This window comes from Denticeps clupeoides, chromosome 4 (genome assembly GCF_900700375.1).
Source record: "Denticeps clupeoides chromosome 4, fDenClu1.1, whole genome shotgun sequence".
NCBI lineage: Eukaryota > Metazoa > Chordata > Actinopteri > Clupeiformes > Denticipitidae > Denticeps > Denticeps clupeoides.
The window spans coordinates 19,046,524-19,060,275 of record NC_041710.1 but is presented as its reverse complement, the minus strand read 5'-3'; the positions used below and the strand labels follow the sequence as shown (position 1 = coordinate 19,060,275).

The 13,752-nt window shown below is 40.2% G+C and overlaps 2 protein-coding genes across 3 annotated transcripts in view; one reads left to right on the top strand and one right to left on the bottom strand.

Moving 5' to 3' along the window:
- Positions 1–115: 115 nt before the first annotated feature.
- rabggtb (Rab geranylgeranyltransferase subunit beta) lies at positions 116–5,398 on the top strand. The gene is made up of 9 exons (XM_028976514.1): positions 116–271; positions 659–766; positions 871–1,068; positions 1,165–1,270; positions 1,361–1,413; positions 1,490–1,600; positions 1,752–1,877; positions 4,031–4,180; positions 4,477–5,398. Exons 1-9 carry the CDS (start codon positions 269–271, stop codon positions 4,615–4,617), a joined length of 996 nt encoding a protein of 331 aa, XP_028832347.1. The 5' UTR covers positions 116–268; the 3' UTR covers positions 4,618–5,398.
- Positions 5,399–12,176: 6,778 nt separating this feature from the next.
- Positions 12,177–13,752, bottom strand: part of efna2a (ephrin-A2a) — a 46,000-nt gene continuing 44,424 nt past the window's right edge. For both annotated transcript variants that reach the window (XM_028978652.1, XM_028978655.1), the window contains exon 4: positions 12,177–13,716. In XM_028978652.1, coding sequence (XP_028834485.1) covers positions 13,598–13,716 — 119 coding nt within the window. In that variant the 3' untranslated portion in view covers positions 12,177–13,597. The remainder of the gene's footprint in view (positions 13,717–13,752) is intronic.

The following is a 13,752-nucleotide window of genomic DNA, read 5'->3' as shown; positions in this document are numbered from 1 at the left end:
ATTGCTCCAAACTGTTTGTATAATTCCTTGTCATATTGAATTAATTTTTTAATGGCCATTTGAATTATTTAATTGAAAAAAAAATGTAATTATTGATTTCTGTACCTGCTTAATTACCTGGCATTTATAGCACTCCATTTTAAATAGTAAACAAGATTTGAATCTCCTGGCAGGCATTTGACTAACCTGGCAACCCGTTCCCGACGTGTTCAACGCCGTGACGTAGTATGTGCGTGACTGGGTCGTTCCGACTCTGGTTTTCACTGCCATGGTAAAGTATGCTTCTACTCAGGATAAAACCGTGTTATTACTGGGAACGTTTACATCGCCTACATCGATGAAAGATTAGGACATGACTCGGGTCTGTTCGCAGGCTGTCGTAATACAGGGCTGGTAGACCTGCATTAGCAACTGGGCGTCTGCTGTTAGCCTGTCAGCTGTGGCTAGACTAGCTTTTTGGGCATTTAATATTTCCCTTCTGTATATATTTGGGAAAAATGTATTCGCACGATTTGCATGTATAATATTTTTCAGCATACATTTGAGCAAATAATGCTGTGCAATCTCCTTCTCCCCCCGAATCATTAGACAAGTCGTACAGGGAAACCTGCAAATGCATTTTTTTGGGGGGAGTTAATTCGTGTCTGTGTTGTTTCAGGGGACCCAAGTTAAGGATGTTGTCATTAAGCCAGACGCTCCGAACACTCTTCTTTTGGATAAACATGCAGATTACATTGCAGCATACGGGTCCAAAAAGGATGATTATGTAAGTATTATAAAGAAAGCTGTGGTACAGTAGCAACTCGGTTTCAGGATTATTTAATGAACATGCTGAAGTGAAGTGTTCGTGGTTTCTCCTCTACCGTCCAGGAATACACACTGTCTGAATATTTGCGAATGAGTGGCATCTACTGGGGCCTGACAGTCATGGACCTAATGGATCAGCTTCATCGCATGAACCGAGATGAGATCTTAGAGTTCATCAGGTCCTGTCAGCACGAGTGTGGAGGCATCAGTGCGAGCGTTGGCCATGACCCTCACCTGCTGTACACCCTCAGCGCCGTGCAGGTCAGCCTTGCCGTTAACTGCAACAGGGAGCAGTGTAGTTCACAAACCGCAACTCAGCAGCCGCTGCATTAATGTGCCATGACGTGTGTGTTTCAGATCTTGTCCCTCTATGACAACCTTGGCAGCATCAACGTGGACAAAGTGGTAGAATACGTGAAGGGCTTACAGCAAGACGATGGCTCTTTTGCTGGAGACAAATGGGGTTCCGTATAAAAACCATGCATCAATGTAATATTAAAATTGTAATGTGAGTTATTTTGCAGTTAATAATTACTTAAAATGGTCTCCACAGGGGAAATAGATACACGGTTCTCATTTTGTGCAGTGGCCACACTGGCATTACTGGTATGAGTTTCAATGTCACTATCCTCGATGCATGGAGGTGTGTCATCTGAGAGATCTGATGGCCGTTGTTTTATAGGGCAGGCTAGAATCTGTCAACCTGGAAAAGGCTGTGGAGTTTGTCCTCTCCTGTATGAACTTTGATGGTGGCTTTGGCTGTAGGCCTGGATCAGAATCCCATGCTGGTCAGGTAATATTTTTAAGCCATGTCTTTGTTCATGTTGTTTCCTCATGTAACCCATTTCTCACAGCAATGCTCCAGTTAAAATGGAAATGATCTAAATAGGGAACAGTTCCCCTGAGGCCACTTCACCTTATTTGCTGTTCTCTATTTCTAACAGATCTACTGCTGCACTGGCTTCCTGTCTGTAACAGGGCAGCTGCATCGAGTGAATGCTGACCTGCTAGGGTGGTGGCTTTGTGAGAGGCAACTTCCATCAGGGGGCTTAAATGGACGGCCAGAGAAAGTGGGTAATAAAGGAAAATCATTAAATAGGCTAAATTGTGCGGTGAAGTCCATGTGTATGAAAACTGAAAGACTGAGACAATATTTTATTCATAACATAACAAATGTTCAAACTGGGAAATTGTACACCTTTATCCACTAAATAAGCTCATTTCAAATATGATGCCTGGTACATGTCCCAGAAACGTTGGCACAGGGGAAAATGGCTGAAAAAGCAAGTTTAAAAAGGTTCAGCTGGGAGAACATTGATGTAAAGTCTGTAACATGATTAGCTATAAAAGGGCTGTCTTAGAGTAACAAGAGTTGTTCAGTAGTATATATGGACAGAAGCTCTCAAATCTGTGAAAGAGTTGTTTTTAAAATGTTTTTAAAATGTTCCACAATGTTCATCACAATCATATTACAAAGGCTTTGCAAATAACATCATCAAAAGATTAAAAAAAACTGGAGATATTTGTGTGTAAAGGACAGGGCTGAATTGATGCCCATGGTCTTTGGGCCCTCAGACGACGCTATATCACTCATTAGCATGATTGTGAAAGTGAAGTGAATGTCATTGTGAAACACAGATTTGAGAGCTTCTGTCCATATATACTACTGAACAACTCTTGTTACTCTAAGACAGAATCTGGGGGCACTGTGAAGTTGTCAAGCTGCCAGGGTGGACAAGGTTGTTCCTGGGGCTGAGAACATTTCTAAATTACACTGATTACACTGGTGACACATGCATGATGCCTTCATGATGCCTTCAGGAGACCAACCAGTCAAGCTTGGATGTTTAGGAAGGAAATATGAATGCTGAAATGTATATAACGGTTTAGACCAACATGCTCCTCATATATCTCTTTTATCAAAGATCTTGTGTATTTCAGCAGGACAATGCAAAACCACATTCTGCAGCTTCTACAACAACATGGCTTCATCAGAGAAGAGTCTGGTGCTGAATTGGCTAGACTACAGTACAGATCTTTTACTTATAGAATACATATGGTGCATCATTAAATGAAAAATACATCAAATACAACCACAAACTCTTCATCAGATGGAAACCTTTTTCAGGCAATAAGGGTACCTGATTGTAACACTAAAACAGACATATTGATACTGTTTTGAAAAGAAGAGCACATGCTACTCCATGGTCAACAGTAATCCCAACTCTTTTGATACCTGTAGCGAGCATCAAATTTGAAGTGAGTTCATTTTGTGCAGGGTTTTTTGTAAGGAATTGTGTGACTTTGACAAGGGCTGAAATGTGATCGCTAGATGACTGAGTCATAGCATATCCAAAAATGGGGTGAATGCATCAAAGAGCTACTGCAGCCTCAATTTCGGAAATGGTTGATGTTGTTTCTGAAGGAGAGGTGTCAGAACACACTGTGCACCAGGCAGCAGGCTGTACAATGGGAGGAAGGCAAGCTGGCAGAAGCAGAATGGTTCCTTTGGCAGTGTTCTCCTGGGACATCCTGGTATTACCTGATGGCAGTGCCCTCATTTAGCAGGATACTGCACCATGCCACACGGCACCATTTATTGCAGTGGCTAGAGGAGCACAATGAATTTGAGGAGTAGACTTGGCCTGCAAATTCTCAAGATCTCGATCCAGTCCAGGACTTAAAGGATCTGCTTTTTTTGCGGCTTGGTACTTGATACCACAGCATACCTTCAGAGGGTCTAGTGGAACCCATGGCTTGACAGGTCAGGGCTGTATTGCTTCCAAAAGGGGGGCATATTCAGTTTTAGAGTGGTTGATGTTATGTTATGGCTGATCAGTGTATACATTCCATTTTTAAAGCGAGAATTTAAGAACGTGCAGCTATGGTTTATCAGTTTGTTGCAGTGCAGTGCAAAGGACCAATGTGATTTATGTTTTATTTAGTCGCTGACATACTGTTCTGCATGTTTTATGCATGCTGCTCTTATTAATGATACATTACATAGCTACAAATATCTCAGAGTTCTTAACTTAGAACCATATCATCCATCAAAATTTTATAAAGTTTTACATCATGTTATTTTAATTACATTTTAACTAAAGTCAAATCATGCAGTCAAACATTTCTGTTTACATTGGAAACATAATATTCACTACAATAACAGACTACCATGACTTCGGAATGTGAAAGTGTAGTTACAATTGGGCAAACTATTTTGCAGCTCCCCGATGTCTGCTATTCCTGGTGGGTCCTGGCCTCTCTGAAGATCATTGGGAGAATTCATTGGATCGATAAAGCCAAACTGCGCACATTCATCCTGGCCTGCCAGGATGAGGAAACTGGGGGCTTTGCTGATAGGCCAGGAGACATGGTAAATTTTTAAAGCTGAATTTTATCTCAGTAATTCATTAAGTGATGATGCTGGATTCTAATAGAACAATCCCATTAATATGTATATATATTTGTGTATATTTATATTGGATTCTATTGTGGTAGAAATAATTAAAGCTGAATTTTATCTCAGTAATTCATTAAGTGATGATGCTGGATTCTAATAGAATGATCCCATTAATATTTGTGTATATTTATATTAGATTCTATTGTGGTAGAAATAACAGTGCAGTTTTTTTTTTTTTTGCATTAATTGTTTAATCCCTTTTCTTCTAGGTGGATCCTTTCCACACTTTGTTTGGCGTGGCAGGACTGTCCTTGCTTGGGGATGAGCAAATTAAACCAGTGAATCCTGTATTCTGCATGCCTGAGGATGTTCTCCAGCGGATTGGTCTCCACCCAGAGCTCTTGAGCTAACATCTGCATCATATCATCCTACCCCTGGCACCCGTGGCAGGACCCCATCAGGGGCTTCCTGACAAGTGAAAACATGTTGGAAATGAGTCGATGACACACCAACCAGAACAGGACTCTGGACATTATTGGTCCACTGAAACAAAAATCTGGTCCTTAGCACAGACTGTGCAGGTTGTAGGTTCTGTAATGGGATTGTAATGGGATTGGTGGAGGCTGTTCTACAACTGTTGTCTTTAGGCTGCAATCAAAGACATATTGCTCTTGGCCAACCCTGGAAAAAAGGACCATTGTTAAACCCTTGGTCTTGGCTCTTTCCAAGATGCCTTCAACATTCTTACATTTTCTCAGACACCATTATTGATGAGTTACTGTCCAGTTTACATTTTTGTTTTTGGGAGTGAACACAATTGAACACAACGTGGTCATAATTGGAGTTCAAATTCAACTGGAACTCGCCAGCAGCATCCAGTGAATCATACCTGGTTTATAATTTTATAATCAGCTTCACAATGATATTATGCTTTACATTAATATTTATTAAACATTCATTTTTTTCCAGTTAATTAAATTACGCAGTACAGCTGTTACTCTGTTGCTATTTGCCCATTTTATAAACATTTGGTTATTTCACAAGGCAGAATTCTGCCAAAATTTCCAGTTAACTGGAAATTTAAGGGCCTTTCAAGTGCACATGGTGTTACTAGACTAGTTGGGAAATTTTGATTTGCAAAGTGGTCAGAATGTTGTATAAATGGAAATGAATAAACATGGATTACATGTACATCTGTATCAGTGTGCTTTTTTTCTGATCAAATTTGTTTGATTCAGCCTGGGCATCACTTTGCTATCCCTATGCAGACTGATTTGTATGCTACACATTTTTTGTATAGGCTGTCTGACTGGCAGCATTTACTAACTGAGCTCTGGAGACAGTAAATATCTTCAGACCGTGTCCGTGCTTCAGAGAAAATTATGGTTTGTTTCTTTATACTGAAAAGAATTACAGCAAACATACATTCATACAAAAAAGACAGAAATAATAATATAAAATGTACATAAAACAATGATTAGAAATTGCATAAAAATGGTGCATGCTACACTCCATATGACTAAAACATAATTCTAAGTCTGATGGTGTAATGCACATGGAATTAGATCGGACTGGCACCAGTAGCCAAGACCCTGACCTAGAATAAGAGGTTATGTGAGTGATTTTGTTCAGGTCTCAGAGTAAGAAATGCAATGCGTGGTGTGTGAATGTAAACCAACCACTGTGTCAGACTTACAAAGTATAATGCTGTACCTTCCACTGTGTAAAAACACAACTGGTAAACAGGAACTCTAGACTTAAAGTCACCTTCATCCTCTTGTCCTACAGAGGGCCTTGTGCAAATTGACAGCATTTATCATACACCCTTATCCAGAGCGACATACAATCAGTAGTTACAGGGACAGTCCCCCCTGGAGACACTCAGGGTTAAGTGTCTTGCTCAGGGACACGATGGTAGTAAATGGGGTTTGAACCTGTGCATTTATGGTCTTCTGGTCCATAGGCCAGTGTGTTACCTACTAGGCTACTACCACCCGTGAAGCACATCTGCTGTCCAAGTGCAAGGTCAGGGTACGAGGTCATCAGGAAGCACACACATAGGCTGCCAGTGTTGAACAGGGTCCTGAGATGACATGAGTACAAAGGAATTCAAATCAGAACTCTTAAAATCTGGTTCCATCAACAAAGATACATCAACATATTCGTGAAACTTGGAGTAAAATTTTACACAGGCTGTTTTGTTTTTGATTGATTCTATTGCTCCCCAGATATTTTCTGCATGTCTGACTGAAAGCAGACTTTGGCAAGAAATAAGATCAATGTGAAGTGTTTGCATTGGGCATGGACCAGTGTGGGACTCATTTGTGATGTGATGCCTCAGAGCACTGTTGGGGTAAATGACAGTCTCTGATGAAAATCGATCCTGCCAAGCGAAGTCTGACACCTTTCCTGCTATTGGACTAATATTCTGCAAGTACACTGGGAATCTGTGTCTACTGGTTCTTCAATGAAAGGCCACAATGTAATCAACATCAGTTAACCTATACATGCACAAGAGATTTCAACACTCCAGGTACTAAATGTGAAATACATATTTTCGGTTACATTACTCATGGAGAACATTTTGTGTCTGTAGAAGAACACAGATCTTCACTGCCTTGAATCCCTTTATGGATCAAGAGTTGTGATACTGCTGCAAACATTATTTTGTTACAGCTGTTACTGTCTATACTGTACTTTAATACATCTGCTGTTCATACTAAAATGTTAGTCTAACTCTGTGAACTGGACTACAAGATTCACATGTAATACATGTCTGACAGTATCTGATGGCACTGTGAAGTTGTCAAGCTACCAGGGTTCCTGAGAACATTTCTAAATTACACTGGTGACACTTCAGGAGACCAACCAGTCATCAAGCAGCCCTTTGTTTGGGCAAATAATATTCCAGATAATTAGATACTGATAAGTGATCCATTTTCCACTGATCCACTGAAAATGTGCTGAAAAAATAGACACAAATGTATTGGCTGGTGAAAGTGAAACAAAAGTGAGGAACATACCAATGCTGAATAGCAGCAATAGCAGCAATGAATAGCTGTGTTGTTTAAATACAAGAATACGATGTGCTCAGAATTGAATGAAAAATGTATTTCTCCCTCCAGATGTTACTTGTTAAAATATCATGACACTTTTGGCAGCAAATTAAATATTGATCAGTCTCTGGCAGTATTTTTGAGGGCAAAAAATAATGTATTTATCGATATTGTGTGTTTTCAAGCATGAACAACTCATTTCAGGCACTGCTCCACCTCAGTGGGGTTCAGTCTGGAACGGAGAATAGATTTCTCAACACCACGATATTATATATATATTACAGTTTCTAATTTCTCACTTTTTCCAACATATAACCAGGCTGCCACAGCCTATCTTTCTACTCACTGGTTTAGTGTTATCTGCATTACATACTGCTTAATTATTTGGTACAGTGCTGGCACACCTTAAAATGCTCTTTCACCTCAATGAGGTTCACCTCAGTACTGTAATGTAACCTTGGTTGTCAATGACCTTGGAGGTCAAATGTGTCCTGTGGGTCTTCACCAGCTTTCCAGACAACGTAGCTTGTATTGTGGCCCATTCTTCCATGCAGATCTTCAAGAACTGTCTTGTTTCTGGGCAGAGATTCTCTATTGGATTGAGGTCTGGAGACTGGGCAGGCCAGTCCAAAACCTTGCAATGCTTTTTACGTGACCACTTCTCCATTGCACTAGCGGTATGTTTGGCATCATTGCCATGCTGGAACATCCATCTTCAATGGAGGAGGTTTTTGCTCAAAGCTCTCATGACACATTCATCCTTTCCTTAATATGGATTAGTCGTCCGGTCCCCTTTGCCTGTTGTAGATTGGTTCGTCACATTCGTCCCAAGGTATACAATCTTGTCCCTTGTGTCAATCTTGTCCCTTGGGGGCCAGAATTTTTTTGCCCCACTGTATGTACCTGTGTTAATGGCATGGTTAGTGTAAGTAAAGCTATCTGTCTGAAGAAAATCCCATCTGATTTAAATCCAGAAAGACGACTTGCCCCGGGGCAAACCTGACTCTTCATTACCGGGTGAGAATTTCTCCAGTGGGCTGGACCATGGAAACGGCCAACTCTCATGTGACCGGAACAGAAGCTCTCACAGCTTGTTTTTCAAATATTGACAGCACCAACATCAAATCATGGACAAATCATGGATTTTAAAAGAAAAAGTAAAGTGCTAATTACATGAGAAAAGACTGTAATTGCGACACAGGAATGTATTCATCATTCAGCTCACCTTTGAGATTTATTAAAAAGTCACTGGTACAGTATATCAGACAAAACAATCAATGGCTGGAAGAGCAGATTTCTCAAGTGACAGTAATTTGGGTTTTTCCTTTTCTGCAGTGCATAATGGTGTTTAAATCTGAATGAAAATAATTATCTGGTAAAGCGTGAAAACCCAGTGAATAATTCTTGCGCAGCACAGCGCCTTGATCTTTTGTGCGGCCTAAAAATAACGAATAAACACACATGCACACTGCCTGCTTTCATACACACATGAAAGAGTGCCAGAGTTCTCAGTGCCTGCAGGAGGTCGATAATCTTCAGGTCGCTGCCTGTGCCGCTGAGGGAAACGAGGCTGTTGTCAGGCTACACCGAAACCCCACAGGCTCTCATTAGGAAATGTGACGAGTATACAGGACATGTGCCACCACCCAGGCACAAAAGCATGCAGACTTCGGTTTAGCACAACAGGTATCTCTCATCATGTCGCCCCTGACTGGGGGGATATGTTCAAAGGAAACACAGCTGTAAAAGCTGGAGTTGACTCTGGGAGATGTGTAATCCATATCTGCCAGTTTCTACAACACACATTTTAGTGAGGTTGCTCCTGTGACACTTATTGATTGTTTCATAAACTTGCGTGGAAAAAAGATCTGTTTTTGTTCTACTTGTGTTGGTTGGTGCTACCACTAGGGTGAAAGCACCGCCAGCATTTCAAAAGTCACCCTCTGCAGGACCACGCAATGTGTATATAAAATATATACACATTGCATGTTCATCAACATGCATTAATAAGAACAGTACTGTGCAAATTCATTCAAACAAAAGTCATTTAGGTTTACTAAGTTGTTACAATTGACTAAAGATATAATAAGCCTATAATAAGATGGAATGGAAGACATCTCATCTACTGCATATGCATTTGTAAGCATCTTCCCTTCAAAGAGTAACGTTCATGGTAGAACTACTAAATGAGATTTATCAAACATGATAATGCTTCAGGTTATAGAGAGGACTTTTGGGGTCAAATCAATTTGCCAATAATCCACACCAGCCCTCCATATATCAGCTTTCCTATCCTCGGCCAAGAAGTTGAAAATTGGGATTCAGCACCATCACTACTTCTGCGCTATGGCCAGGTTTGTTTCACACTGATGACTGTTCTTAATGTGTTTCCCCAACTGTGACGGTCCCTCTCAACACTCACCTCTGTGTCTCTGATGTCCATGGGCACCTACAGCCTGCAGCTCAGCGTGACACACTTATGCAGGAGACAGTGTTGCCTTGACTGACTCCCTTTCTCTCCAGCTTTCTGCAGGAAGAGCATTTTTTCTGGTGTGGAAATACATGAACAAAATATAATGCATGTAAGTTGTTTTTCACACACACTAATACATGGGCTACAATACAACATCTTACCTCCATAAAAAATACTGTACCTCTCCTTCCTGTCTAGAGAAAATGTTTGTGCAGACATCAATGCAGAAATCATCAGGTTGGCATATGCCAAATCTTCTGAAGTCACATGGATCAAGATGTCAGATTATGTTCCAGAAAGGTGTTGGACCTTCACAATAGAATTCCTATCACACATGCAACACATTGGGGTAGAGGTGGCCTAGTTAAGGAAGCACTGCTGGTTCGAATTCCGATCCACCAAGGTGCCACTGAGGTGCCACTGAGCAAAGCACCGTCCCCACACACTGCTTCCCGGGTGCCTGTCATGGCTGCCCACTTCTCACCAAGGGTGATGGTTAAAAGCAGAGGACACATTTGTGCTGCAGTGTTTCACAATGACAATCACTTCACTTTCACCAGTTGATTAAAGACTGTAAATAATTTACAAACATGTTTACTAGATGTATATAACATCCCATATCTGCCATTTAGAATCCATATCTGCCAGTTTCTACAGACACATTTTAGTGTGGTTGGTCTTGTGACACTTATTGATTATTTCATAAACTTGCATGGAAGTGGAATGAAAAAATAAAGATCTGTTTTAGTCTTCAGAGAGTTGGTTGTACAGCCATTTGGCTACAAAAGCACAAACCCTTTGAAGTGGAGTGGAGTTACAAGGTTTTTCTAAGGCTGAGTCGGCATTGCAAATATTAGCAGATCATTACAAGCTAAACATAAACTTTGTCAATGACTACTATTTTTTATATTTGGACACATTTAATGTTAATGACAACATTTGAACATTACTGTATATGAACTAAATGTATATTTACTTGAAGACTGTGTAAATAAGACATAGATTGTGAGCAAACTACAATGAAACTAACGTTTAGTTGATCTGATTACTGCTTTAGCATTATTTCAATACACCGCTTTGAGAGGAAAAAACAGTGTAGAATCATTTTGAAGTATAGTCTGCATGATGTGGAGAAGCACAAATACATTTAAAAGCATTGCAAATATTAGCAGATTATCAGAAAGCTAAACATAAACGTAATAAAACAATATATTACGTTATATTTTTCGGAATCTTGTAATTTTATGCTAATGCAATGAGCGATCAATGTTGTAGCTACTTTATTGTACCACCAGGGGGGGACAAAACACCTTTTATAACGAGAATTGGCCTGAATACAGTAGGTTGTGTTTTAAAACTGCAGAAATACTGATATTACTACTACTTCTAATAATATTCAGGAAGAACACTTCACACTTTAGGATGAGAAATAGTTGTTTTGGTGCACTATAAAGAAATCAAATGTGTCAATAGAAATGGCTGTTAATGGTAGAATATCTTCATACATAAAATTCATCATGAACAACTTATCTTGAGTTGCTGTGTTCAATTACCCAAGTTTGTCAGTTTAAATACATTTTTAGAAAACCCCTTTCACACAGGAAAGCTGAAGCACTAATTAAAGAAGCATTAAAACTAGCTACTCAAACACATTTCATGATTTTTCAACATTTGAACAGTACTGTATACAAACTAAACTGTTAATGTTAGAAACAATGAATAATGTATAAGTAATAATGTATAAGTAAGAACTGTGTAAGTAAGACATAGATTTAATGGTAGATTAGTATATTGTCATTTCTTTTGCATCATAAAAACACTTGGTCCACACACAGAATGCAAATATTTCTCCACACCCAGCAACAGTATGGTGACAAAAGGAATTGTTTTCAAGTGCAACTTGATAAAGAAGACGAGACTTTCTTTACAGTGGCACTTGCCCCAATGCTTTCCCTCACCAAGTTTTTTTTTTCACACGGTACAGTGCATACATTATTCATAAATAATATCCACACACCTCAGGCCTGGCCACACCTGACAGACAGAGCAACAAGGTCAGAGCCTCATGCCACTCATATTTCTGCCATGAGTACCTTCGGAAATATGATTATGATAAAGAATTGTCCACAACTGAGTCGGCAATAATCACAAGACTGACTTTTAATGAAAATGTCAGCTATTTGTCCAAAAAGTGTGTGCAAACTAATATTTACAATAACCTTTTCATTTTCAGCACGGTTTTCAACTCAAATAAAATGTTTGGTTGACATGATTACTTTTTTAGCATTATTTAATGACACCGCTTTGAGAGAAAAAAAACAGTGTAGAAGTGTGTGGAAGTATAGTTTGCATGATGTAGAGAAGCAAAAAAAAAAAAGCTTTAAAAAAGGCAGTCATTGTGTTATTGCTCAATAAAGTGGTCTAGCAACACACGAGTCTCCTCTATAGACAAAAAGCTTTATTTAACCTCCTTTTAATAAGCATATTCTTTCAGTTTGACCAATCAAGTAGGCTGTACAAAATAATTCATGTGAAAAGGGGACCCATATGCAGAATCAGTGAAATATGAATGCTTTTTGCCTATTAAATACTGAGTACAGTTCGACAAGAGCACAATAACAACATTTACAATAAAAGAAAATGCTCCAACCAAATGCCTTGGACAGCTGAGTCACAACCCATCGCCATTTTTAAAAAAAAGAAAGAAAAATCCCACAGATCCCATGAATAATGGATGATGTTTTTATGCTACAAAAATAACATGAAATAGAATACATAAAAATCTAGCCTTATTTGTGAATGCTTCCTCAATGTCGTCTCATTATGGTGCGATTTTCACATTAGAGGGGGTGTTTCCCCAGACTCCTCCATCAGATGTTATAGTCATTTTGTTTTCCAACACGTGCGTTAGCCTGAGCACATTCTGATGATCAAAGCCTAATTTGCAGCATTACTGTCAGTGCATTAAACTGGCCGCGTTGATCCCAGGTCTCCATACAGATCCTTTGTGGACAGCGTTGGCCCCAGTTATGCAAGGAAGCCCCACAAGAGGCGTTTACACTGTGGCACACGAAACTCTTATCTGCAAAGCAGGAGGTGATGAATAAAAAGATTCCAGAGCCAGTAGCGCAGCTAATATGTCTAAGAGGTTTTTTATCTCGCATATTCAGCTTTAAGAATAGAAAAATATCATCATTAGGAAGAAAGTTTTTTGTCACAGTGTCCATGCAAGTAAATTCTTTAGCTGGCTGTGGCTCAAAGCATGATGCTTCATCCTCCCCATCCTTCATATGGAAATGTTGAAATTCAAAGTATGTCCTTTGGTGTCATCATGAGTCATTTGTCAGGATAAATGCCCTGTTAGTTGGCTGGTGGTGGCAAGGGTCTCACTTATGTGGTGTAATCCAAAAATATGTTATATGTGTCCAGAACCCGCGAGCAAGGCTTCTGACTAGGAATGAAAGGGGAGTGGCATCCTTTAAAAAACAATGCTCCAAAAAATAAAAACAGGAATAAGAATATTTTTGAAATCTTTAGATGGACCCGGGACCCAGGTGTCTATTTTTTTCCCACATTTGTCACACTTTCTCTGACTCAGACACACACACACACACACACACACACACACACACACAAAGACACAGCTGAACACACACATAGCTCTCTGTGCTGATTTATCTAGTGTGTGGTTGGTCTGATTGAACGGTGGCCTGCCAGATGAATGGAGGGGTGCGGGGAGCTGGTGGCTGAGAGGACGTCCCTGAGGGAGTCAGGCCGGGCCCAGGGCATGTGAGGAGAAGAGAGCAGTGGTGGAGACGGGCTCCACTGTAAGGAGCCAGAGTTGTCACAGGCTGGAGGTCTTCACATCAAGGCCAGCAGTAGCAGGGAAGCCAGCACCAAGGAGAGGCGTGGAGCCTCGGTTCTCCAGCTCGGCCCCTTGTCAATCAGGAGAGGCTCCGGAGACTCGTTACCCGAACCGTCTGAAAGCACAGGAACACAGGAACCGCATAGCATGA

What these genes read in the sequence shown, in the direction of transcription:
- rabggtb (XM_028976514.1), top strand. An exon ending in TTTTGCTGGAGACAAATGGG is followed by an intron (nt 1,271 to 1,360) that starts GTTCCGTATAAA and finishes TGGTCTCCACAG; the next exon opens with GGGAAATAGATACACGGTTC. An exon ending in CAGAATCCCATGCTGGTCAG is followed by an intron (nt 1,601 to 1,751) that starts GTAATATTTTTA and finishes TATTTCTAACAG; the next exon opens with ATCTACTGCTGCACTGGCTT.